The sequence below is a fragment of the Tachypleus tridentatus genome, chromosome 1, assembly GCF_004210375.1.
Source record: "Tachypleus tridentatus isolate NWPU-2018 chromosome 1, ASM421037v1, whole genome shotgun sequence".
Lineage (NCBI taxonomy): Eukaryota > Metazoa > Arthropoda > Merostomata > Xiphosura > Limulidae > Tachypleus > Tachypleus tridentatus.
In genome coordinates this window covers 96,797,465-96,823,758 of record NC_134825.1, presented here as the reverse complement: position 1 = coordinate 96,823,758, position 26,294 = coordinate 96,797,465, and the positions used below count along the sequence as shown (strand labels likewise).

The following is a 26,294-nucleotide window of genomic DNA, read 5'->3' as shown; positions in this document are numbered from 1 at the left end:
CTTTGCTTTGGCTGAAGCTAATAAACTAGTGCACAATCAAGACCAAATAATATTTCTTGAACATATTTCAAATTATCAATAGGACAAATCAATTTATACTTGACTCCCTGCTAAACATACATACATGCAAAGCAAAGATTCATACTCAAATTGTTACTGGTAACCACTCTTTCACTGTTGCCATCATTAACAATGTTGTATATCTCATGGTTTCTCCACACAATTCTATTTCCTTATTTCTAAACTTTTTTTTTTCAATTTACTGCTGTAATTCTACTTAACAAAGAACTTGAAATATTGTGGGTCAATAAAACCTTTATATTTCAGCATGGTGCTCAACCTGCAAGTTTTATTCTATGATAACACATACCTATATGTAAGTTGTATTTAAAACAATAATTGTTTTGACTAATTTTCTCTGCAGTGAAGGGTATGTTATCACAGGGTATGATGATTGCATGTAAAATCATGAATACATACTGATGTTTAAATAATATTTAAAATGATCAATGTTTAGATTAATTCTATTTGTTGCAAAAAGTGCTTTCTTTTGCATCAGTCACAACTGGGTATGATAATTACAAATCATAAGTAAGTTGACTAAGAACTTTATTTCAGACACAAAATAAATTACTAAAAATCTAAAGAGACAAAATAACATTAGCAACATCCACCACACATTTACAGTACTAATTATCCTTTACAAGTAAAAGATTGTCCTTGGAATATTTGATTACACAGCCAAAAATGCCCTACACTTATCTCAGATTAGATCAATCTCTGACGACCTAACTGGGTTTAAGACAACTCACTATCATCAATAGGAAATATATTACTACTTCACACACAGCAGATAAGCTTATGACACTCATTCTGTTATGCTGTTGCAAATTATATTCCCATTTTTTATTTTACAAAGTAACTGTAAGCAATATTTGATGCAAAAACCAGGATAGAAAGATTGAAATGCTAAAGTAATAATTTTGAAACATACATGTCATTTATCCAATCAACAATTTCATAATTTCTGATTTTCAACAAATTATTCAAATTTATTTTACACTAACAATAAAACACCAACAATTGCCTTATGGCACCTGTTCACTTGAAGACAAATTTACACTGTTTAAAGCTTGTTGCTTGTAAGTGTTTAGCCAGATTTCTAATTCATGAGCCCCATTTTCTTAAGACAGTTTTTCATTAAATGGATATAAACATAATGGTATGGTATGTCATCAATAAAATCGGGATGCAAGAATGAATGGGTTAGACTTGCAATGATTTTTACAAAATAAAATCAACTGATTTTCCAGTATTGAAAATTTAGTTTACATACTCTCCCAACTTTCAGGATTATCATGACTTGTGCAAACAATGTTATTCTCTTTCTATCTCTTTTTTTTTTTTTTTTCATACACTTCCCAATTAGGTTTCATCAACATGTATAATTAAACAAATATGAAAGTAGTAAAATGTTGCCATTTCAAATAAAACAATAAAACACACCAGTAGATGAAAACTAAATCACGTAACCTGGATGAAACTGTTACAATTAAAAGTAACAACAGTGTTTACACTGCACAATAAAAAAAAATTTTGCCTACAGCTAACATTAAAAAGACTATGTTTCAGTGGCTTTACACTGCCATCATAAATATGTAATCTTCTTAATGTTGGTCAAAGACAAAGTAAAGTTTTTATGGCACATTTTAAACATTGCTCTTAATTTTAATTTTATACCATAATATATCTAAATTGCTTTCATATAACAATTTTACAAAAAGTTTACAATATTTTAACTAAGCTCATGATAAATTATACAAATTCTTTAAACTCTGTATTATCTGTATGTTTCAAAATGTTTTTGTCACCACCACAGAGTGGTACCTTCCCAGAAAGAACACTAAAAATAAAACTTATGAAAAACTAATACAAATTGTGAAGATTAAAACAAGAAATTAAAATATAAATGAATCAAAGGCAAAGTCTGTTCTGAAACCTTACCTGGTGTTTGGAGTTAATGTCATGGAAATTCCTTTTGTTTTATTATCTTCAGGTTTATCTGAAAAACAATTTCTCCATTTGAGGTCTTCAAAGTATATGTAAAATGAAAGTTTTTTCTCTCACATGCTTTTCAAAAACTTGTTTTACGTGGATGTCATAGAAATGTATATATATGTATATATAGAGAGATAAAAACATTATTAATTGACTAAAATATGCAATTTTCATTCTCATATATGCATTTATTACTTGCACTAGTAAATACAAATCCATAATAAATAAACATGTATTATGATAACAAATATTTGATAAAAGAAAGGTAAATGTTATCCAAATATACACCACAGAAAGTACATATTTAATAAAGACAAAGTAATTTCATGACACAAACTGATTTATTTCAAACTCAAATTTTAATAGCTTATGTAATGAGCTTTTGATAATTTATAATATTATTGCTAACACTGACTCAGTTTTCATTCTATTACTTTTTCATTTTATGTTCTTCCACCTCAAAAGCTGCAATGCTGTTTGCAGCAGGAAGGAGGGGGAAAGAGAAAGAGCTCCATTCTGTTAGAAATCATCAGTGAAATCATACTTGAAGCAGTGGCTTCAAAGTCATAAGAGCAAGGAAGCCATTAAAGGTTCAAAAGAAAATGTGAAGCACTGAAAAACAGAAACAAGATCCAAGTGCCAATAATTCTCCCAACATGAGCTGGTAACCACTGTGTACTCATTATAGTTTCTATGCTCTAACATTTTACATAGTAAGTTTATCTTCACAAAATTTGGCAGACTTTTAGTGAATATTATACGTTTTTTGAAAACAAAAAATCAGATTCTTCATTGAAGGATATTTTACTAAAGATTTATCCGTGAATATATCAAATCATTTTTTTTTACCAACTAAACCAAGTGCAAAGATATTTTTCATATTGAGATTAAAAATACCTTTCTTCATCTCAAACTTTAGTTGAATAACACCAACAACCTCCTAAATATATATAAACTTTTTCAGCAAAATTTTATATCTGTTATCACCCTTACCCTGATGATATATTTGATTCTTCAGCCTGTAGACAAATATCAAAGTACAAAGAAAAGTTTTAAAATCAAAAATAAAATGAGGAGCTGTCTTTTTTCTTTAATATTGATCACGAAGTTTCAAAGTACTTCTCTTAAGAATTACAACAGCCAAACATTTCACATACATTTTCTGTGTTTATTTTACTGTCAACAACTAAAATAGAAACCTGTTGAGATTAAAGCAATAAATCTCTGATTGTGCCATTAAACTGTTTATATGAAACTGTAAATATGGTACTCCAGAGAGTAAAAACATACACACAGAAACATGTTGACTTTTCCTCTGCACTGAGAGCATGATTTGGAATTTATAGGTATGTGTATCCTATAATGTTTATGAAAAGAATTCTCCAGAGTAATAAGATTGCATTTGGAATCTATAAAAATGTTTATTATGTGGTTCTAAACTGATCTAATAAACATTGCAAATGTTTGAGTATCGTTAATCTTTCTGGGTGTTTAAAATTAAGCAACATAGTACAGAGAGGTTATTTGTGCAACTTTTGCAAAATAAAGTGATATTTTGGTTAGCATATTTACATGTGTGTGTGTGTGTGTGTGTGTGTGTGTGTGTGTGTGTGTGTGTGTGTGTTCAAGCACACATATATACACACACATATACACATATTTCTCATAAATGTTTAAATTTTAGTTCTTTTTCTTCAAAACAGAACATTAAATAAAAAATGAATTGAAAAAAAAGACTGAGTACTTAGTGTTACAAAATTTTGTGCTTGCATGTTGTATATGCTCACTTAAGCATAACCCTTGTTAATTCTTCCAAGTAGAGTGAAGAAATAATTTTTATAGCCTTAAAATATAAATTTTAACAACCAAAAAATTATCTGGGTTTGTAAATCAGCTATATGTGGGTTACAAAAAAACATTCCCTATTCAAAGCAATGACTTTGTCATCAGACTCCAATAGTTTCAATAAAATTACGAATTTCTCCTTTAAACTATTTACAAATGTCAGACTTTTGTAGTAAAGAAAGTTCTGTTTCTACTGGTTATAAACCTGTACTAAAGAGAAGTGGGATTAGACAAGAGTTTTCAAAAAAATGAGGTAGCAGGAGAAACCACTCTAGTAGATTTGCTAAATATACTGACATCTCTGCAAAAGAAAAAGATGGAAAGTCCTTATTTTATATTGAGTTTGCCCATATCTCAAATTTTAGTTTCTCAATTTATTAACCACTGTAAATGCTGTAAGGAAGGCACAGCAAAGTATAAATTGAGCTATATGGTAAGAGGAGGTGTTATATGATACAAAATTCATTATTTTGCATTTTTTCGTAATATTTCCTTTTAAATTAAAAAATTAAAACATACATTATATAGAAATTAATTATAAACTTTTGTTTTCATGTCAATTTGATTGTAATAAATAAAGTTATTTAATACAATTTTGAAAATAATTCCCTAAAAAGTCATGGCATGCTCTCTTCAGTCCGCCTGTAATGAAGCAATTAGGAACAGTGTGTATAATCTCAACAACAAAACAAGACCAATAACAAGTATGAAAAAGAGAGAGCTTAGTAGGTGGGCAAAACTGATGACAAGAATGCAGCAGTATTCAAGGTACCAGCAAAAAAAACCTAACATCTCTAATAAAGAACTGCATAACAGCCAGCAGAGAACTTACAGACGGTTAATATCCATGTGGAAAACTGACTTTTGAGACTGGTATGGAAAACTTCTACAAACAGGAAGCAGAACAGAATTCCTGAAATAGAAACAATGACTGAGCTAGCTATTGTGAAGCAATTCTTATTTTTAGAACTGAGCATTTTTATTAGCAGATCTTGACAAATCCCAAAGAAAAAACTATGGATAAAGAAAAGTAAATTCTCCCAAGACTAAATGAAAGTATTCATCACTTGAAAAGCAAGACCTGAAACTGAAAACCAATAAAGTGGAATATGATAGCTATCCACCATTTCCAAAACATCAATCACAGGGCGACAAGACCAATGCAAAACCGAACTGTCTCTATGTGGATAGAAGTCAATTTTGGAAGATGAATCCATCAGTATGTTCACAATATTTTGTACACAACAAGCTCAGAGATAGAAATGAAGTGAATGGAGTAACCTACAAAACGAGTTTCTTCCTGACATTCATACACACTATCAATGTATAAAAGTATATTTGAAATACACCTCATGGTTGAGTAGCAAGAGCAGGAACATACAAGAAGCATGCTGAACTAAAATGATTCATGATTATGATTCCTGAGATGATCAACAACATGAAAGATTGTTACTGAAAGCTTCCCAGCTCTTAAAAGAGGCATCAGTGAAGAGGTACAAATCTGTTTGAGATGGAGAAAGATAGTAATTTGCAGTATTAAACTAAAAGATGATAGCCAAAACTGAAGGTAATGAAGAATAATAGAAGATAATAGAATAAGAAGGATTTCTTAAAATATAATAATAGAAGATAATAGAATAAGAAGGATTTCTTCTTATATAATGGGCATGAAGATAGATCCCATTGGAAGTGCCACATAGGAGCATACCCCAAGGAAATATCAAGTGCCATCTAACAAGCCAAAATATGTATCATGAAATCATAAGTTTATTAAGAGTTAAAGTTTTGTAACTACATAGGTACCTTCCCTGCCTTACATTGATTATATTTTTGGAATTGCAAAAATGATTAAATTTACCTTTGTTTTTGTTCAGGTTGTTCAGAGCTTTCACCCATCACTCCAAAGTGCATCTACTTCTCACAAAACTATTTCATTTCTTGACATAAATATTTCTGTGACTGATAACACACATACAAACTTGCTTCTTCCAACATTCCTACTTCCACTAATCATCAATACATTTCCATTTCCCTTAAACTTACATTTCACCCATTCAACACAACATAACACAGGACAATACCTTTGGTCATGCTTCCTAACAAACCTGTAATTTCTTACAAATAAGGTACTAACATCAAAGATTTACTCATCCATAGTAAAATTCTAAACAACATACAACTACCACCTCCTACTCAAGTTGGTATGTACAATTTTCAGAGAACCAGATGCAACACTTGCCCTTACACTGACCACTGAATCAAAAATATTCTGTGAATAGTCATTTCACCTGTACACTCAAAAGCTTAATTAATTACCAACTGTAACCAAATCTACATTGGAAAATCTAGCCAAATCCTTGCTGAATATGCATGAAAACACTTATAGAGCATCTTGATTAAAGATCAAGATTAACCTGTAGCTCAGCACTTCAACAAAGCTAATCGTTCTCTCGAGCATTTTAAAGTACCTGCCTTACATCATGCCCCCTTCAACATCAAACAACAACAATTAAAAACGAAATAATTTGTGAACTGGGTTGCATTAACAAAATATCCTTCTTTTACTACCTTAAATTGTTTAAGTTCTCTCTTTTCTTCTACGTATATTTGTTCTATGTTTCTAAAAATTCTTAATACTATTTTCAATCACCAGCTTCATTACATTGTTTTACTCTCACAGTTCTATCTCACATTACAAAACAATCCTGCAACTGAAATTAACCAAAAGACTTGTTTCTGACTTGAAAAAGGATGTTTGTTTGAATCCAAGTAAATAAATTATCATACTCTCTAAAAGTTGTTTCTTCTATAAAAAAAATCATTTTTTTTTAAATTTTATCTTTGAATTTTTATACTCATACATACACAGCACTATGTTTGGACAGTCAAAAATTAAATTTCAGGATACTTTAAAAGAACAGTGGAAGGTAAATCGCAGGTGAAACAACAACACTTTATTAATCACCATAGTTAGTACAACATGATATCAATGGAAGTGCCTAATTTCAGCAAACAATTAACATTTTGTGTGTCCCCTTTTGCTTTCATAACTGCAGACAACCTTTCAGGCATTGTTGCAACACATTTAACCTTACATAGGTTAAATTTTATTTTTATTACTCAAATACCTCTAATAGACTCCCATAAAGTTTCTTTGGAAGTAAATGCTGACTTGTCAAGTTTTTGATCTATAAAATCTCGGATGTGTCTAATTATGTCAAGATTGGGGATGCTGTGGAGACACTGTAGCATCTGAATGACCCCAGCAGCTTCTTTCTTAATTAATGTATGCATAGGTTGAATAAGTTTTTGAGGTCATAAACTTCTTGGTAGTAGAATTATTTATTATTGATACACAAATACCATCATATACTGGCTCATTATTCCAGCAATTTTGCAAATATATCCTGTCACATCAGCAGAAAAACAACCCCAAACCATCACACAGTATCCTTCATGCTTCATGGAAGGTGCTATGCATTGAGATAAGTATCTCTCATCTTTGTTCTGCTGGATGTACAACTTACACTTCAAAACAAACATTTACTCATTCATCCATAATACTATTTTCCCAACATCTACACACCACATTTTGTACTTTTTTAGCAAATTTAATTTTCTTGACAACATTTGCAATCAAAGCAAAGATATTTCAACTGCAACACAACCAAATATTCCATCCTCATAAAGTCTTCTAACAATAATTATATTCATTATTACTGTGTTAAAAGTACACATGTTAATATATCCCATGCTTCACTGTTGTATACTTTGCAAGCTTAACAGATGCAGGATTTCCATTGTCAAAGACATAATATCATTAAGATTATGAAGCAATGTATAACATATATCAGTGATAATTTTGAATTATAATGTAAATTTAAGGATGAGAAAGATAGAACATATGTCATATTAGATACTGAAATCTAGTTGTTGCAGGTACTGAGTAGCATACATAACAAACAATTGTGGTCATTTATGAAGTTGGTTGGTTTGGTGTTTTATGGCACAAAGTAACTACGCTATCTGCATCAAACATCTGGTAAAAAGTTAAAATTACAATAATACATGTATCATAACTCATCAGGATCACTAACAGGTAAGTTCAAAAATCAGCATTAGTCACCTGAAGTTGGCCTTACCAGCCCTGGTTTCGAGTTATTTGACTTACGACCATTTTCAGAAAGTAAAGTAATACAAGTTTAAAAGACTTGTAGCAAAATTTTAATCATTATAACTTGCCAGGACGACTAACTGGTAGTTCAAACAACAGCATTAGACACATGAAGTTGGCCTTTCCAGTCCTGGTTTTGAGTTATTTGGCACCATGGCCATTTTCTAATTTCAACTTGAACTAGATGTACTTTGATCCTTAAAAGAGAATCACATTAAAAAAAACACCTAACGTATAAATAAAAGAAAAAAATGAAATAACATTAAAAAGATTAATGGCCTTTAAAAAAACTAAAAACATTTCTAAGGTGGACAGTGTCACCATCAACAATGACACTGTCTAACGTTACGAAGAAACCTTGAGACAGAACATGTTTAAAATGGTGCTGTCGTTGAGAGTCATAACGACAGCAAGACAGTAAAATGTGGCTTACTGTGACGACCTAAGTGTTACACAGACAACAGATTGGTGCATCAGCCCCAGATAAAAGAAAATCATGAGTTAAAAAACAGTGACCAATGTATGGACTAGTTAAAGCAACTTCCTCTTTCCAATCCTTAAAGATGCAAAACAGCTGAAGTCCAACAAAGGGTTTTATTTGGAAAAGCTTGTTTTCACACTGTTCACTCCATGTCGACTGCCAACTGACACAGAGCTGAGCCTTGAATACAGGACCAGAGTCCATGCATGGAACAGGCACAGCAGTGATAGTGCCAGAGCAGACAGATATAGCTGTGGTGTCAACAAGCCCATTCCTGCAAATACCAACATGGTCTGGTATACATAAAAACTAGATAGAAGCAGATGTTAAAGAGAAATGGACCAGTCAATTTTAAATATCTGGGAGAACAGGGTGAGAACTAACATGAAGCAATTCCAGGGCCAGTAGAGAACTAAGCAAGTCAGTATAAACAGTGCAATTTGAGTACTGCTTAGCTTCTATGTGATCAATGGCAAGAGAAATGGCATACAGTTTACCAGTGAACACCAAAGCTGTAGAGGGAATTCTGCACAAAACTACTGAACCACAACAAACCACAGCAGAGCCCACAGAGTCACCTGTTTTTGAACCATCCATATTTATAAGAATGGAAGGATGATTCAAAAAATGTTCAGCAAATACAGACAGTATCTCCAATCAGAAGTATCTGCTCTTCTCAGATGACTTGAAAGATAGGTCACATTTGGGGACTGTAATAAGCCATGGTGGGATAAGCTAACCAGTGGTAATAGGCAATGTTATCCAAGGACAAACCCAATTCATCCAACTGTACCTGGATATGAAGAACAAAATGAGCAGTGGCAGATTGTCTCTTCTGAAAAAAGCATGGCCCACCTAGGAAGGATAACACAACACCACGTGGAATGCTTTGATAAAAAATGAAGGTGCAAACAGCAGAGGTGCAGAGGAGGTCCATGAGATTCTGTGTATAAGATCTGAACTGGGGAAGTGCAGAAAACCCTGGTGCAGAGCTGAAGTCCTTGATGAGGAATGGAGTCCAGCATCTTTAAGGCCAATGTCCTGGCAGAGCCATAGACCAGTGATCCCCAAGTGGTAGAAGAGAGGACAAGGAGGATGTTCAGTGCTCTAGTACATTTGACCCATAGCTGTTTCACATGTGGTATAATGGTCAACTTATGGTCAAAAATAAGCCCCAAGAACTTTGTCCCAGGGACCACAGGCAGCACAACATCACCAATAAGGAGTTCAAGATCAGGGTGAATATCCCTTTAGTTGCAAAAGTGCATACAAACAGTTTTAGAGAGAGAAGTTAAAGCCGTTTGCTGTGGTCTGCTTCAGTAAACGATTGAGGGCAGAGTGTAGCTGCCGCTCAATATACCTCACATTCGATGACTGACGTGAAATGTGAAAGTTGTTGGCATGAGGACTATTTGCAACAGTAAAAGGGAGATGCTCAGTGATGGCATTAATCTTTATGCTGAAAAGTGTGACACTCAGAACACAGTCCTGAGGGAATCCAAGTTCCTGTAGAAAAGAATGGAAAAGCATCAAACCCACACAAATTTGGCATCACCTATCCATTAAAAAAATTTAAATAAAAATGGACAAATGGCCACATAAACCATATAAATGGAGGTCTTGTGAAATGCCATACTTCCATGTTGTATCATAAGCCTTTTCAATGTCAAAGAATATTGATACAACATGTCATTAGAGAAAGGCTTCTCTGACTGACATTTCAAGTCGAATCAGGTGGTCCATGGTAGAGCGCTTTGTCGGAACCCAGACTGGATGGGCAAGAGGAGATTGTTTGGTTCCTCAAGCCAAATAAGACGAGCATTAACCATCCTCTCTGAGGTCTTACAGAGACAGCTCGTCATAAAAGCAATTGGATGGTAATTTGAAGGAATCTTGGAATCCTTCCAAGGCTTAAAGAAAGGTAGGACAATAGCATGGCACCAGGCATCAGGAAAAACATTCTCCTTACAGATCCAGTTAAAAACAATCAAAAGAATAGCAAAAGAAGCAGGAGATACATGGCACAGCATTTCTTAGTGTACATCCTCAGATTCGACCTATGTACTGCCAGACCGATGAAGTGCCAGTTTAAGTTCCACCAGTGTAAACGAATGATTACAATCATAGAGATAATCAGCTCAAAAGGAAAGAGGTGATCGCTCTGCCCAAGTCTTGATGACAAAGAGGCTGGAGGATGAAGCAGAAGTGCTAGATACCTGGCAAAACCTTTCACCTAGAGTACTGGCAATGCTCCAGGTATCAGCTACCTCATGGCCATCAGAGAGCAAGATCAAGAGGAGGACAGAATTATATTGCCTACTAAACTTTTGAATCTTGTCCCATATGACTTTGGAACTGATGGTAGAAGATATGCTGGTTGTGAACTTAATCTAAGATTCCTCCTGGCTTTGACTTCCAGTGAGCATGTGCACAGGCCTGCTGGAGAGAGATAAGTATGAGAGTGTGGGATGCCTACGAAAAGTATCCCGGGTCCATTTTTGAGTATTCCGTGCCATGTGGCAGGCAGGATTCCACCACAGATGAGGATATTGTGGAAAACATGTCAAGGTTTTAGAAATATATTGAGCTGCTGCCTGAATAATACAGTCAGTTACTGCTGCCACACAGACATCTATTGATGGCTTACAGATGATGGCAGGATCAATTTCTGCAAGAGCAACGAAAGAGGGTAAGTTTTCTTGATCAAGCTTCCATTGAGGCACACAATTCGGGTGGCATTGCCCATGGCCAGTCCCTCTCAAATTTACAGGAAAATGATCAATGCCTCATGGGTTACTGTCAACCCCCCCAAAAAACTCTGGGAGAACAGTAAAGGGAAGCAAAAATGACAGATCAATAGCAGTAAAGGGCTGACTAAGTGCATGAAAATAAGTATAAGAACCAGTTTTGAAAAGAGAAATGTTCTGATCCGAGAGCATACGCTTTATGGAGCAACACCTCCCATCAATATCAGCACTTCCCCAGAAGGGATGATGTCCATTTAAGTCTCCCAGGAATAAAAAGGGAGATGGCAATTGTTCAATGAGAGCATCAAGAGCTGATTGATCATAAGTCTCTCTAGATGATAGGTAGAGAGAACAAACATTGATGGTACAACCCAAGGAACTATGGATGGCTACGGCCTTCAAGGGTGTGTCAAGTAGCAAAGACAGGGTGGGCACATGCTGATCAACCAACAATACCATCCTTCTGTCACACAGCCTGTCATTTCTGTACAAAGAAATCTGCCGAAACGTGACTGTATTGACAGGTTTCAGAAATGTTTCTTATAAGGAGACATACAGGATTGTAGGAAGCAATCAGTGTTTTGATGTCATCCAGAATAAAATGTAATTCTCAACAATTCCACTGTATCAAGGTGGCCATTTTAATTTATGTGGAGAGCCCTTCTGTTTATGACCACATCTTTTTTCTTTACTTCTTTATTCGAGGTAGGCCTCTCGACCTCCATGGAACCTCTCCCGGGTCAATTGGGCAGCTCTTTGTTGTTAGAAGAGGATTCCAGTGACTGAGGACGTGAACAAATTATTGTGTTGCATCTTGGAGTGGGAGAAAAAGATGCACCCAAAGAAATGCCCGTACCCAGAACCAAAGGAAGTGGATCTTAGGGTTTGCTGGAATATATGTTAGGGACAGAGGTGGGTGTTGATGTTGATTTGTCAGCTTTTTTAACCACAGAGGTCAACTTTTCATTTAGTTTGAGAGCAATTCTTTTTGGAGGCACAGAGAGATCTGTCTGCACTCCCACTGTAGTAGTGGAATAAAGTGCAGCAGTATACATTCAAGATGAAGTGGTGGACAGCAATTTTCGAGCCTCAGGATAAGTAATGTTTTGAATCATCTTCAAATGCTGCACTTCTTTTTCTTCCAACCATTTAAGGCAAGAAGTAGGACACGTGAAAACAACTGCAACTGATGCAATGAGGGTCCATTTCACACTCATAGGCACTGTGGTCCTTGCTACTGCAACAATCACACATCAAAGAACCACGACACAATGTCTTCGAGTTACCGAACTGCTGACACTGGAAACATCTGAGAGGGTTTGGAAAGTATGGCCGTACCTTGCAATTGAGATAACCTGCCTTGGTAGTGGCAAATGGACACTGTGATGTAAATATTAGAATGAGGACGTTAGTTGGCATCATAATTCCATCTTTGCGAGTGAAGATACGCCTCACAGAAGATACTCCTTGGGTGGAGAAACCAGTGAGAATCTCTGACTTGGGGATATTCTTCAAATCCCTCTCAACAATAACTCTTCATAATGAATTCAAAGTAGTATGAGGCATAATCTCAATAGATATATTCCCAATTACCTTTGAATGCAAGAGGAGATCATTGTGTTGAAATGTGGATGTTTCCACCAATATGTCACCAGAGCAAAGCTTTTTGACTGATTTTGTAGAGCCAGCTCGTCCTTTCTGAATGAAAAAGGGAGACATCTGCCCTAAAGGTTTGTCTGAAAGAGAATGCAGTATAAGAAAATGAGGTACAGGTGTTACAGACATTGAAGATCGCTGCTCAGAATCAAGATGTGGTCGTTTACCTATGGACTGTTTTTTCACTATTTTATTTATGTTTTTATTTGGAGGGTTCATAATAAAAAATAATATTTTGGTGCCCACTGATCCCACCCACCATGTAGTGCTACAAGGGGATGCACTACAATGCTAAACAAGGACACTGCAGCAACACCAGGGTTTCATGAGCACTATACCTAAACACCAGCATCAGATGCAATAACTACAACACCTGTTGAGAACATCCAAGACTGGTACTTGGTTGACCCTAACACAAGTGAATGACCTAATTGACCCTATGGAGGCCCAAGGCCACTCATCTATAGGAATTCAAGGCCAAATTGGTGTGATAGGGTTGGACCCCTCAACCCACCAAGATCCTCTACTCCTAAAAATGAACAGTTTAGGACATTACAACTGTAGGAAAGAGAACAAGTTTCAATCAATGAAAAATTTAAATAAAAAAAATTAACATCTAAAACCTTGCATGAAAAAGTAAAAAGAAAACACCTTCTGCTACAATACAATGATAAAGTGATGTCGAGAAACCCACTTGTTGAGAAATGTATATGCAAAAACGGCTCGTTTGGGTTGAGAAAATATTTTACATAGAAGAGCGAACAACGTTTCGACCTTCTTTGGTCATCGTCAGGTTCACAAAGAAAGAGGTAACTGACCGGAAGCTGACCACATGTTTGAAAGGGGTTGTGTAACTGTGTGTCGAAATGTAGGGGGCGGTATTAGATGTCGTAATGGACAATCTGGTTTATGAGGTTTGGGGATGCCGTATATTTGCAGTGTGCATGAGTCGGTTTTACGTAGGTAGGAATAAAGTGTTTGTGAAATTGTGTTGGCTTTTTTCATTTGTAGTAGTAATTTGTTCAGTTGCGTCTCGTTGGATTTGTGTGTATTGGTTTAAATTTGATCGTGTCTGATAGGATGTTATTCATTTTTTTGATGTATTCATTCGTGTTCATTATGACACACAATTCAAAACAGAAATCCACCGAAAAATCACCCATACTGGACTATACATTCCTTGGGACTCAGCACATGAAACAAAACAAAAACTCAACATACTAAGAAACCAAATAAACACAGCCATAAAACTATGCTCACCAGATAAATTTAACGATGAATTAGACAAAATAAAACAATACTTCATCAACATCAATAAGTTTCCTCCACAAACCGTAGAAAACATTATACGCAAACACCTAGACAGAAAGCAAAATCAACCAACTAAAGTAAATACAGCTCAGGAATCAAAAAACCACGAAACCATATACTGCTGTATACCATATATTCCTGACATCAGCAAACAAATAACCAACATTTGGCAAAAATTAGTAACAAAATATGACATTCCAGTTAATACCAAATTTATTCAAAAACCCGGCACAAAACTGAGGTCTATACTATGTAAAAACTACACTGACAAACACCACACCAACATTATTTATAAAATACAATGTGATAACTGCCACGACTTCTATATTGGAGAAACAAGTAGAAAAATGGAAACCAGATTCAAAGAACATGAAAAGTCACCTTCACACGTTTTCGAACACTGCAAGTCAAATAAACACAACATAACCATAGAAAACACTCAAATACTAAATAAAGAAACAAACATAAACAAACGCAAAATTAAAGAAGCCTTACTTATACAACAACTTAAACCCAAAATAAACCAATATAAAGGAACGCCTTTATACCTATATTAATATAAAAAAATAAATAAAATTATATATTCAAACATCTAATACCGCCCTCTACATTTCGACACACAGTTACACAACCCCTTTCAAACATGTGGTCAGCTTCCAGTCAGTTACCTCTTTCTTTGTGAACCTGACGATGACCGAAAAAGGTCGAAACGTTGTTCGCTCTTCTATGTAAAATATTTTCTCAACCTAAACGAGCCGTTTTTGCATATAAACAATGAAAAAGTGTCAATAAAAAAAAATCTTTCTTACCCTTTTCTGCTTGTAACTGTTTAAATCTTTCTAGAAAACTTCCATCATTTTTAAAAAGATCCACAGCAGCTGGTACACGTGGTTCATCACTAATCCATAAAATAAAAAAATCAACAAAAAAAATCATAAACAAGCAGTAATTTCAACCAAAAACAGTTATCTTTCATCTTACATTGCTATTATTCTATTGTTAGGGGTATAGGACCAAAATATGAGTACAGAACTGCAGCTTAAATTGAAATCTATGATGAGAATTATTAAAACTTGGTTAAATTCAGATAACACAGATAATAAGAATTATTTTGAAATTCCATGTTATTTAATAGTAATACACTTTCAGAATAAAGGTGGGGTGACTTTTCATACAAGGGGTGAAAGGAAGTCTTAGGATATGAAAATTATTACAGTAGACAAGTTTCAATCTACACAGGTTGACAACCAGAAAATTCCAGGGAAAAAATTTTATTTAACTGGTAATTGTTATAGGTTACCTAAATCAGGCAAGATGTGGCCATTGAAAAATTGCATAATAAGAACAAGGTTACTTATCAAAAAGAATAATGATACAAGATTGTTGGAGATTAATTTCATGGACAGTGATCAGGTTTGTATGGTTTCAGAACTTAGCAATACAAGATTATTTTTTTTATACCTACAAATGGTCAGAAAGCCATTTCATATTTACTCTTAATAAGAATATAGTTATAAGAGTTGAAGTGGTAAAACATTTGAGAAAGAGTGGTCATTACATAATTAGATTTGATGTTTTTTTTACAAGATAAAGAGAAATGAAATTTTAACCACTAATTTGCAGAAGGCTAGTTTTGTAGCAATCAGACAAAATTTATCATTAATGAATATGAATAATGAGTTAAAGTTCTTCTTTCAAGATAAGGATGTTCCTAAAAAGATGGAAAAGGAAAGTTCAAACTTAATTCGCTCACAACAAAAAAAAAGGAAAAAAACTGATAAATAACAAGTTTGAGAAGTTTTAAATTTGCAAAGAGATTAGAAGACTTAAAGACCCATGTGATAGGTAGAAATGTGGTAAGAAAAGAAATAAGGATATCCAGACAAACTGCTTGCTAGTAATGTTAAAACTAACAGCAACAATTTTTCAAGCACATTAAACATAAGTAAAATGATAAAACTGAGATTGGGCAATTAAAAAAAATGATAGAAGTTTTTGTTAATGTTAAGATAGCTGAGTTTTTAAGTATTCTTTTTCTTCTTTTAGAAATACTGGTATATAGTTAATGTAATTGATGAATAGAGTTATCACCCAGCTATAATTCTAGCTCCCAGTATTTAATGTTGGTTACTAAATTCCAGAGATGTTTGTCAACTTCCTGCCTGACACTTTCAAGTACTAATAATAAGTAAAACAGGCCTTTTATTATTGTGTTAAACTGAGTGCTCTATATAATATGTACAGTATCAGTAACTATATTTTTCAATATAGTAACAGATTTCATTGAACCTACCAAACTGTTTAAAATAAACATTACAAATTTCTATAAAATCTGGCATACAACAAAGCCTAGCAACTCAATGTTATCAATTATAGCTTTCATTGAAAGTTTTTAATATTTTACCACTTTTTTTATTTTTCTGCTAATAAATAAATCATACCTATGAGAATATATGTATAAACATTCCTCTATATAAGGAATTAACAGTTATTTTTACCCTAATTTTTAAGCAGTAACCTCTTCAAATAATGTCAAAAGATTAACAAGGCATGATTTTTCCATAGTGAAACCCTGTGGATTATCTAACAAGATATCTTTTTAAATGATTTTCAAAGCATTTTTTATCAAATTTTCAAAAACTTTTCACACCACTGATGTAAGACTAATGGATCTCTAATTACTGAGAATTTTTATCAACTCCCTTGAAACAAAAGCAACATCAGCTAACTTTTGTCAACTGTCCACTATTCAAGGACTTAAAATTAAAAGCAAGTGGCTCACACATTCAATCCCTAGCCTCTTTCAAAATCCCTGGGCAAATATTATCTCACATAGGTGATTCATCATTCTTCAGACTTCCCAGTTTCTTTCTTAACAAGCTCAGAAGTAATGAACAGTTTCAAAAAACCTCTCTCTTATTACTTGATTCTATAATGTTTCTCAATCTGTATGACTGAAATAAGAAATCTATCATAATTATAACTTCACTGGCAGTACGAGTTCATCTCCCCATCATTTCTCACCAATTTCATCATTTTCATCCAGTGGTCTGTAACAAGTCCCAACTAAAAGCTTTCTTCCCTTATAGCCATTAACAGAAACCCAAAAATATTCAAACTTATCACTATGATATCCTCAACTTAAAGTGGCTGTAACTCACATTTTACACATACTATTCTATCACAATTTTAAAAAATCTGTAATCCTGCACTTCAAAATTTCTTTTATCATAAATGTCTGTATTTAACCAGGTTTCAGTTATTCCAATTCTCTGCTGGATTAGCCTATTAACATATGCTATAAGTGAATGAACATACTGTTTTAACCATTTTGCAACAGGGTCAGTATAACATACACGAATTAATCTATACACTTTTGATACAACATGTGTATCTCCACACAATTTAGTACACTTTTTGTAAAGATTGCAAGTATTTTGTACACAGAAAATCAAATCTTTCATGAAATATTTTTACTAAAGATTTATTTGTGAAATCTATCAAGTCTGTTTCATTACTAGTCTTGGTGTAAAGTGAATCCGTGTTAGGAATAAAAAAATACTCATCCAAAATCTCAAATATTTGCATAATCTCTAAAACCTCCTAAATACATTTCAAATGTTTGTTTTTAGTATGACTTTATATATTATTTTTTATACCCTAACTCTGTGGTGTCTGTCAGTTGACCAACTTTTTAACCATTATAAAAAATAAGAAATAAATATAAATGTTTTTGTGTTAAAATGACTACATACTACTTGACATGGATTTTTTTTTTAAATCCCTTATTGGAGCTTGTATCTGAGGGTCCCCCCTTTTTTAAATGTGAAGTATATTTTAAAATTTAAAAAAATTCATGTTAATGTGTTTTGGTTTATGGTTTGAATATTTTATTAATATATATCTTGTGAACATAAATTCACAAAATAGTAGTTCAATAAAAGTTTTAATGCAAATCAACAACATAATGACATGGCCTTTAACCCATGAAAAGGTTATTCACCATCACCAAGCATGAAAATTTAAATGTGTGGTATGTCTTGTGTATGATATACCAAGGTATCAAATATGCTGAATACAATGGATTAATCTGGCAAAAACTGTCTGGTATATAGTTATTTACAGAAATAGATCCAAAAATAAGGTGCAAGACAAAATATGATTCAACTGAAAAATTATACTAAACTGACAATGTTTTTATCAGTTTGATAACAATTTGTTTAAATTTATCATAATAATTTCATACAATTTAACTGTTCAGCACATAAAGCTATTTTATAAGATAAATTAAAATATTTTTATTTGTGCTTAATAAAATATTATATATTAAAATATTTAAAATGTTTTATCAAATACAGACAATAGCTAATAGAAATTTATAAGCACTGAACTAGCTACCCTACAATATTCTCAATAGCATTAGTATAATATAATTAAAAAATTTTATAAGATAATATTTTTATAAGAGTTGTTTAATTTTATATATAGGTCATTTTTGCTTAAAATATTTTTCATAAAAATTGAATAAAACTATATAGCACATAGTAAAGTTTTAAGAATTAAAATTATATGTATTTTCCAGCAGATAGTGGTCCTGTCGTTTAAAAATATGTTACAGGCCTCACATATGATTAATCTGGCACTGTTCCCATTACACCAAAATTTTCTGTTCCAACCAGTGCCCTGAAGTCATCCATTTTATTTTTCATACTTCTAGCACTACAAATATAAAAATTTAGTTTAACACAAAAACTACCCTCTTTACCTTGTTCTCACACTATACCCTTATCTTCATTACTCTGGCCCTCTTCAGTGTCTAATCCTAGTTCACGTTGCCCTTACAGTTAAGTCCCTCTAAACTAACCAGCCTCTAATCTATTTAAATACAAACTATCCATTCCAAAAGAATCCTCTTTTCCATTGAACTGATCTCACAAACATAACTAACCAACCTGCTCATCCTTAAATATTAACCTAAGACTAGCAATTACCTTTTAGTAACTTATATTTTTATCTCTACAATTATGTCTTAGTAATATTCCTGATAGAATTAGTTATTGTGACCCTTTTCTTTAAGTGCCTTGTATTGAACTACCTTTCCCTACATCATAAGCCTTCATGAACACTACAAATGCTGCAACATTACTAGCTCACCCTTCCTACATCAGTTCCCAAGTCAGTTGCTTGTTTACTCTTTGTATAACTATTTGCAGCTATGTAGAAACAAAAATAAACTTTATTGTTTATTAAATACACTAAATAAGTGTCAGAATACCAATAACTCAGGTTATAATTAATCCAACATTTTCAAAACTTATATTTTTATTTCTAGAAATGCAATTGATATGAAAATAAAAGAGTTAAAGATAAATGATTCATATTTCATAATTTGAATAGTTAATGTTTAGAAAAAAATTATAGTCTACACCAGGGGTCACCAAACTACGGCCCTCAAGATACTTTTGACCGGCCCGCCAGCAGCTAGCCACTTGAAAATAAAATGTCCGACTGTCATAACAAAATAAATCACACCGATGGTCACTTTAAGCTGGCAAACACAAGACGTTATGATAAAAAGAAACAAGGCTGTCATGTGCATTTTTAACCAATAGGAAAATTCTTCTTTCGTCCTTGCTGCCCGTTTATTCATATCAAGGCACGCATCTATGAAAGCATTAGGATTTCGAAAACAAGTACAGACTTAACCCTCATCCTATCAACTCGTCTTGTAAATTCAGCAGCCTAGGGTTACTGCTTCGGCAAACTCATTTCTCTCAGTAGTCTGGTTATGCGATTTTACAAACTTGTTCTTAGGTAAGTGTCGTGGCAAACATACGTTTCAATATATTTTGTTTGTGCGTTCTTGGACCAGTACAATACTTTTCTCACAGCATTCTGTGTTTTTAATTTTCAGATCCTGTTTTTTTTCACCCATCATTATGGCTGCTTTTAAAAGAAGAAAAATGAACTCTGAGTGTGCTGCTTTCAATGAAGAATGGGGAGAAAAGTACTTCTTTGTAAAAATAAAAACCCAGAAAGCTACTTCTGTGATATGCACCGAAAGTGTTGCTGTTTTGAAAGAGTACAATCTTCGGCATCACAATGAAGCAAAACATCTATCAACATATTTGGAATTTTCAGGAAAGTTCCGTCCTGAGAAATTTGAATCCATGAAACGTTTTTCAATCTCAAAAGAATCTCTTCACGAGAAAGTTTGTTGAAAATGAATCTGTCACTCATACAAGTTACAAAATAGTGAATAGGATGACAGAGCAAGGAAAACTTTTTACTGACAGCAACTTCATCAAAGAGTGTATGATGAAAGCAGCAAATGAGCTGTGTCCTGAAAAAGCCTATTTCTTTGAAAGTATCAGCCTTTCAGCAACTTCAGTTGTATGGAGAGCAGAAAAAATTGGAGAGAACATTGCATTACAGATACGACAAAAAGCTAGAAACATCCTATGGTATTCTCTGATACTGGATGAGTCTACTGATCTCCCGAGTACATCACAACTTCTCATGTTCATTTGTGGAATTAATTTGGACTTTCAGATCATGGAAGAGTTGGCATCAGTTTGCAGCATGCACGGAAGAACAACTGGAGAAGACATTTTCATGGAAGTGCATAAAACTTTGCAAGACTATAGCCTTCAGTGGAATCAGCTTAGAGGTGTAACAGTTGATGGAGAAAAAAACATGGCTGAAGTAAAGAAGGGTCTGATGGGGCTGATCAGGAAACAGTTGGAAGATCTTCAACTCCCAAGTGCTCTGGTCATACACTGCATCATACATCAGCAAGCGCTCTGTGGAAAAGACTTAGATATTTCTTGCATACTGAAACAAGTCATTTCTGCAGTGAACTTCATTCGGGGTCATGCACTTAATCATTGCCAGTTCAAGGCATTTCTTGAAGAAACTGATTCGAATTTCTGTGACTTGCCTTATCACACGGCGGTGAGGTGGCTCAGCTGCGGTAAAGTCTTGTCTGGTTTTTATTAGCCGAGAAGAGAAATAGATATATTTCTTATTGAGAAGTATAGAGCCGATCCACTTCTGTCAGATCCAACCTGGTTGTCAAAGTTGTCATTTTTGATTGACATCACATCCAACATGAATGAATTGAACTTGAAACTTCAGGGGAAGAATAACCTTGTCTGTGATCTCTAAGGATTTCAAAAAAAAGCTGTCATTGAAGCACATTTGGAAGGAGGAAACCTCTCTCATTTTCAGTGTTTCAATGAGTTTCATGCTAGAATCACAGATGTCAACCTGGAGCTTCAGAAAAAGATTATTGGTGATTTAAATAAGCATTTTTAGAGAGATTTTCGGATCTCAACAGAATCAAAAGTGACATTCTCCTTTTTCAGAATCCTTTTGATTGTGTCATTGATGACGTGCCAGTGGAACTTCAGCTAGAGGTTATCGATTTGCAAGGAAATGACTTGTTGAAAGCAAAACAAAGAGAGGGGCAACTTATTGAATTTTACAGCTGCATACTTAAAGATGATTTTCCAAAGCTGAAGCAGCTCGCATCTGGTATTGCATCAGTGCTTGGAACAACTTGTGTCTGTGAACAAGCATTTTCAAAAATGAAGTATGTGAAGTCGGTACATCGATCAAGGTTGACTGATGAACATTTGAAAGCAATTCTAATGATTGGATGCAGCAATTCAAAACCGAACATTGAAGATATTTTGAAAGCCAAATGCCAGTTTCATGAATCTCACTAACTTTTTTGCGGCTTAGTGAAATTCAGATATGTACTCACTATGTGCGATGTAACAATTGTTTTTGCTAATGTCACCTTCTTTGATAACCTTTTGGTAAATAAAAATGTTGGTTGTTTCTGTTTGTTTTTATTATATGTGTGTGTTGCATGCTTCTTCCACATGGCTAATGTGGCATCCTAAACTTAGTGTTAAGTCTTTCACAGAGAGATTTCGTTCTAGCTTATAAGTACTGAACATAATGATAATGCGGCCTGTGCTTCTTATTCCCCAAGTAATCTGGCCCCTGTGAGAAAAGTTTGGGGACTCCTGGTCTGCACCTAAATTCATATTTTAGCATTTGTAATCAGGATGACAGTTTTTACTATTTTCTTTAAGTCACCACTTATATGTTATAGAACTTTCATTTTCATTTAGACTTCAAAATGTGAAAAATCTTTCTTAAGAGTATTATAACTTTCAAGCAATGAAAAATTTATTTTATAACAAGGATAGGATCTATGAGCTGCAGATGCCTTAACTCACAAAACCTGAGCAAATGGTTCCAGTCTTTTGGTTAAAAACTAAACCATGTTATCACCCACCTTTTATAAATAGACTAGAAATTTTATGAGATACAGTGATAAATATTAGGATATGAAAATAATTTCAGCATAACACCCAAAAGCTCTATATTCTTGAACGTGTTAATGTTTTGAAAAATGCTAAGGCACAAAAATTTTACATGGCAATGTATAACTGACATTCATATCACAGTATTTATTTTGAAATAATCATTAATTGGCTGAGGCCATAATTAGTTTGCTGTCAATTACATGAAAGTTGAATTTATAATAATTAACAGATCAGTTGAATAAAATTGCAGACATCTAATAATCCTTTTTGATACTTCATGGCTATTTTATTAATTTCTGAGAAATAAAAATGAAATGGGAGTTGGATCTACTTCACATATGTATACATTTGCTCTTACCAAAATAAATAATACAATTAATTTACAAAATAAAAACAAAACTGTGAAAGGGTTAGGATGGAGTTTTGAAACCCATTTGATCTCTCTCCTAAATCTGCTCCTGATTATACAACATTAAAGACTACAGTCAATTTATGGAACAACAATGGATGGGAGTTTAAACCCCTCATGCCCTCACCCAGATTTCTACTTTCTTCTTCAACTAAATAACAGTTACCCAATTATAATTAAAAACATAACACTAATAAAAAAAAGTAAATTTTTACTTTATTTAGCACTTTAGTAGCTAGACAGTTAGTAATGGGTGCCACTCGCCAATTTGCCTTTCCTTCTAGTCAGCAGTTCATAATTAGTGATAATGGTAAATAATCTTAGAAGTAAATTTAATGGCAATGTTAACCGACTCTAGCAAAACACAAAGTATCCCTCTACCCACCCTTTATGTAGCTTTGTAGCAATAATTTGATTACTTTGGTACTTGGAATAATGGTAAAGTAGATAATCAAAAACCCTAATTTTAATCTGCTGATTGTTTTTATGACAAATGATTTACTTTTTTTTACAATTAAAATTTTTTACAATTACAATTTTTTTTATTATTTTTGTGAAATTAACTGAGTAATTGTAATTAATATATGAGTTAATGGGAGATTAGTCAATATAACTGCTGCTCTTGGTTAATTGATTAAATTGCCCAACTCTTTTTTCTTTTTTTTTTCAATTACAACAAATACAAAATAATTCTTCTTGGATAATCTTGAAGGGAATAACATTAAATGTGTTATGAAATGAAAAGATCTTGGAATACTGACTGGCCAGTCCCTTAACTCACTGACTGCTGATTTGCCATATGAAGTACAATCTACTTCTGGTAGTTGATGAGTGTGTGCTGTACAGCTTACAAAACTTCTAGAAATGTTTAGAACAGCTAGAGTCAATAGGTTAAGCCGTCCAAGCAATCTGCTGTTGCTAGTGGCAGAGCAAACAAGAGTTTTAGGTTTATCTACAAAAATACTAGTTACAAGTTTAAAGAGGCTATAATGTCATTGATTATACCTCACTTGGAGCATTGCATTCAGTTCTGGACACCTTACTATATGGAAAGACACTGAATTACTGGAAAGGTTTGGAGAAGGGCTACTAGGAACATATCTGAGATGAAAAAGCTATCCTAAGATGATAGGTTAAGACCTCCAAGTTAGAGTGGATCTCACTTGAGGCATTTAAGATCGCTAAGGAATTGACAGTGTTTACGCACCATCTTTTTTCATACATAATGGTAAATACTGTGCAAGAAGACATACCAAGAGATTTTAGTACTCCTCAGCTTGTAAAGATGTAGGAAAAAACAATGAATATATGCATGGGTGAAATGACCTTGCTAAGAATATAAATCATGCCCGGCAATACAAATTAAATAAATAAAAATACATTGAATTTTGAGAAACAATTTATTATTTTGAATGAAGGCAGATTTTACTTAATCAAACTGCAAAACTAAAATTGTTTTATTAATTTCTTAGAAAAAGGTTTTTAAATAAAAAAATACAATCATGATGACTGAATGCTTTCACACGTGCAAAGTCAAAATGCCATTGTGTGAATCAACAAACATACATCTAAGTTGTAATTTTAGATACTCAAAGTGTATTTTATGAGTTAAGCATGAATTTCACATTACTATATAAAAAAATTTTAAATCAGATTCAAAGCCTAAAATAAATAAAAAAAACTCTTACAAATTAATGCTTTTAGTAACAGTAATACAGATAACTGATATCAAAATACATATTCAAAATGGAGTGGGTAAATAAAGCAATAATGAACAATACAACCACAGGCACACAAGTGAAAAATAATAAAAATTTAAAAAACTTTGGAATAATCTCAATACACACATTTTGTATTTAGCAAATTCCTACATTAAACAGCAAGGTATAAATAACTACAAAAAATAATCTGAAGCTAACAGAAAATGTTTTTGATAGATAGTGATGCGAGTATTACGAAATGCTGGTTAAATGTTATTCATCACTTCTGCGGCTATAAATTATTCTTTCTTCATTGAAATACAAACCTCTGGCTGTTGCTAGAATTAACAGCGTTACTGTTAGTCACTGCCACTGGTACCAATTCTTGTGTGTAACTTGATGTTGAACCTTGTCCTAATGCCAGTGAAGTTGATTTTATATCACAGGTCTGATGAAATATTTCAGTTTCACTTTCAGATTTCGCACATGACTGCTCACTGTTTCCTGCACTCATATTTGATTTTGAAGTCGAATGCTTTTGTGGCGCGGCTCTAGCTCTTAGGCCTAACTGGTCTACCCTTTTCTCTTCCAATTTCTTTTCAATTTCTTGCCTTTTCTTTTCAATCAGCTTCGCCTGTTGTGATAATTCATTAACACGATAAAAATTCTGTCGATTACTTGCCATTTGTATTAAATCATTAAAATTCCAAAGAAGGTGTTTTTCTATTTTTATTTATATATATTACCTCATTTACACTAAAAGCTGTTTCTTCCAAACCGAACTCTCCTAAATCTAAATGTATTTTTTATTTTCTAACAGCTTTAATAACAATTTGTCTCGCCAGGTGAACTGTGTAATCTTGCAAAAAACAACAGTAAACAATAAATATCACGTCATCCATTTTTATGTCTTATTTGGTAATCTCAAACATCGGGAAATATTTAAGTTTATCTTATTTTTGTAAAGTTTCTTTTCTATGACGTTTACTTAATTATTCAAAATTGTTAAATAAATTTTTAGTTGGTTTCGTTTTCTTTCATGATTATTAACTCATATTTATTTTCATATCAACGGTATTTATTTTGCATAGTAGTGTTTCTGATTTATAAGTATGGATTGTTGTTGTTTTGAATTAAGCACAAAGCTTCACAATGGGCTATCTGTACTCTGCCCACCACGGGTATCGAAAGCCGGTTCTTAGCGTTGTAAATCCGCAGACATACCGCTCAGCCACTGGGTGGGCGATGAGTATGGAATACTTTACAATACGTTAAACTAAGAATGTGCTTGTTGCAAGAATATTCTTCTTGTTTACATATATATATATGGCGTTAAATAAGGGGTCGCTGTCATATAAATAAAGAACTTTGTAGACTGAAGAAGTGATAATTAATTTATTGCTATTTCGTATATGAAGTGCTGATTTTAGATGGTTTAATCATAGAAATGCCAAGGAGGCACGTGCTTCTGCAAAGTTATCATTTCCCAGTAGCATCTCCCCTCTAAGAGCTCAGTGGCAATTTCGAGGAATGATAACGCTAAAAATTGGGTTTCAATATCTGCCGTGAGT

The 26,294-nt window shown here is 33.4% G+C and overlaps 1 protein-coding gene across 5 annotated transcripts in view; it reads right to left on the bottom strand.

The window, feature by feature from the left end:
• LOC143256504 (SURP and G-patch domain-containing protein 1-like) overlaps positions 1-25,538 on the bottom strand; it is a 62,367-nt gene extending 36,829 nt beyond the window's left edge. For 2 of the 5 annotated variants that reach the window (XM_076513829.1, XM_076513847.1), the window contains exons 1-3: positions 25,050-25,529; positions 15,082-15,170; positions 2,005-2,062 (exon numbers count right to left, since the gene is read on the bottom strand). In XM_076513829.1, coding sequence (XP_076369944.1) covers positions 2,005-2,062; positions 15,082-15,170; positions 25,050-25,408 — 506 coding nt within the window. In that variant the 5' untranslated portion in view covers positions 25,409-25,529. Of the gene's footprint in view, positions 1-2,004; positions 2,063-15,081; positions 15,171-25,049 lie in introns of all 5 variants that reach the window. The other 3 variants (XM_076513854.1, XM_076513838.1, XM_076513818.1) reach the window with 3 other exon arrangements.
• Between the last annotated feature and the right edge of the window lie 756 nt (positions 25,539-26,294).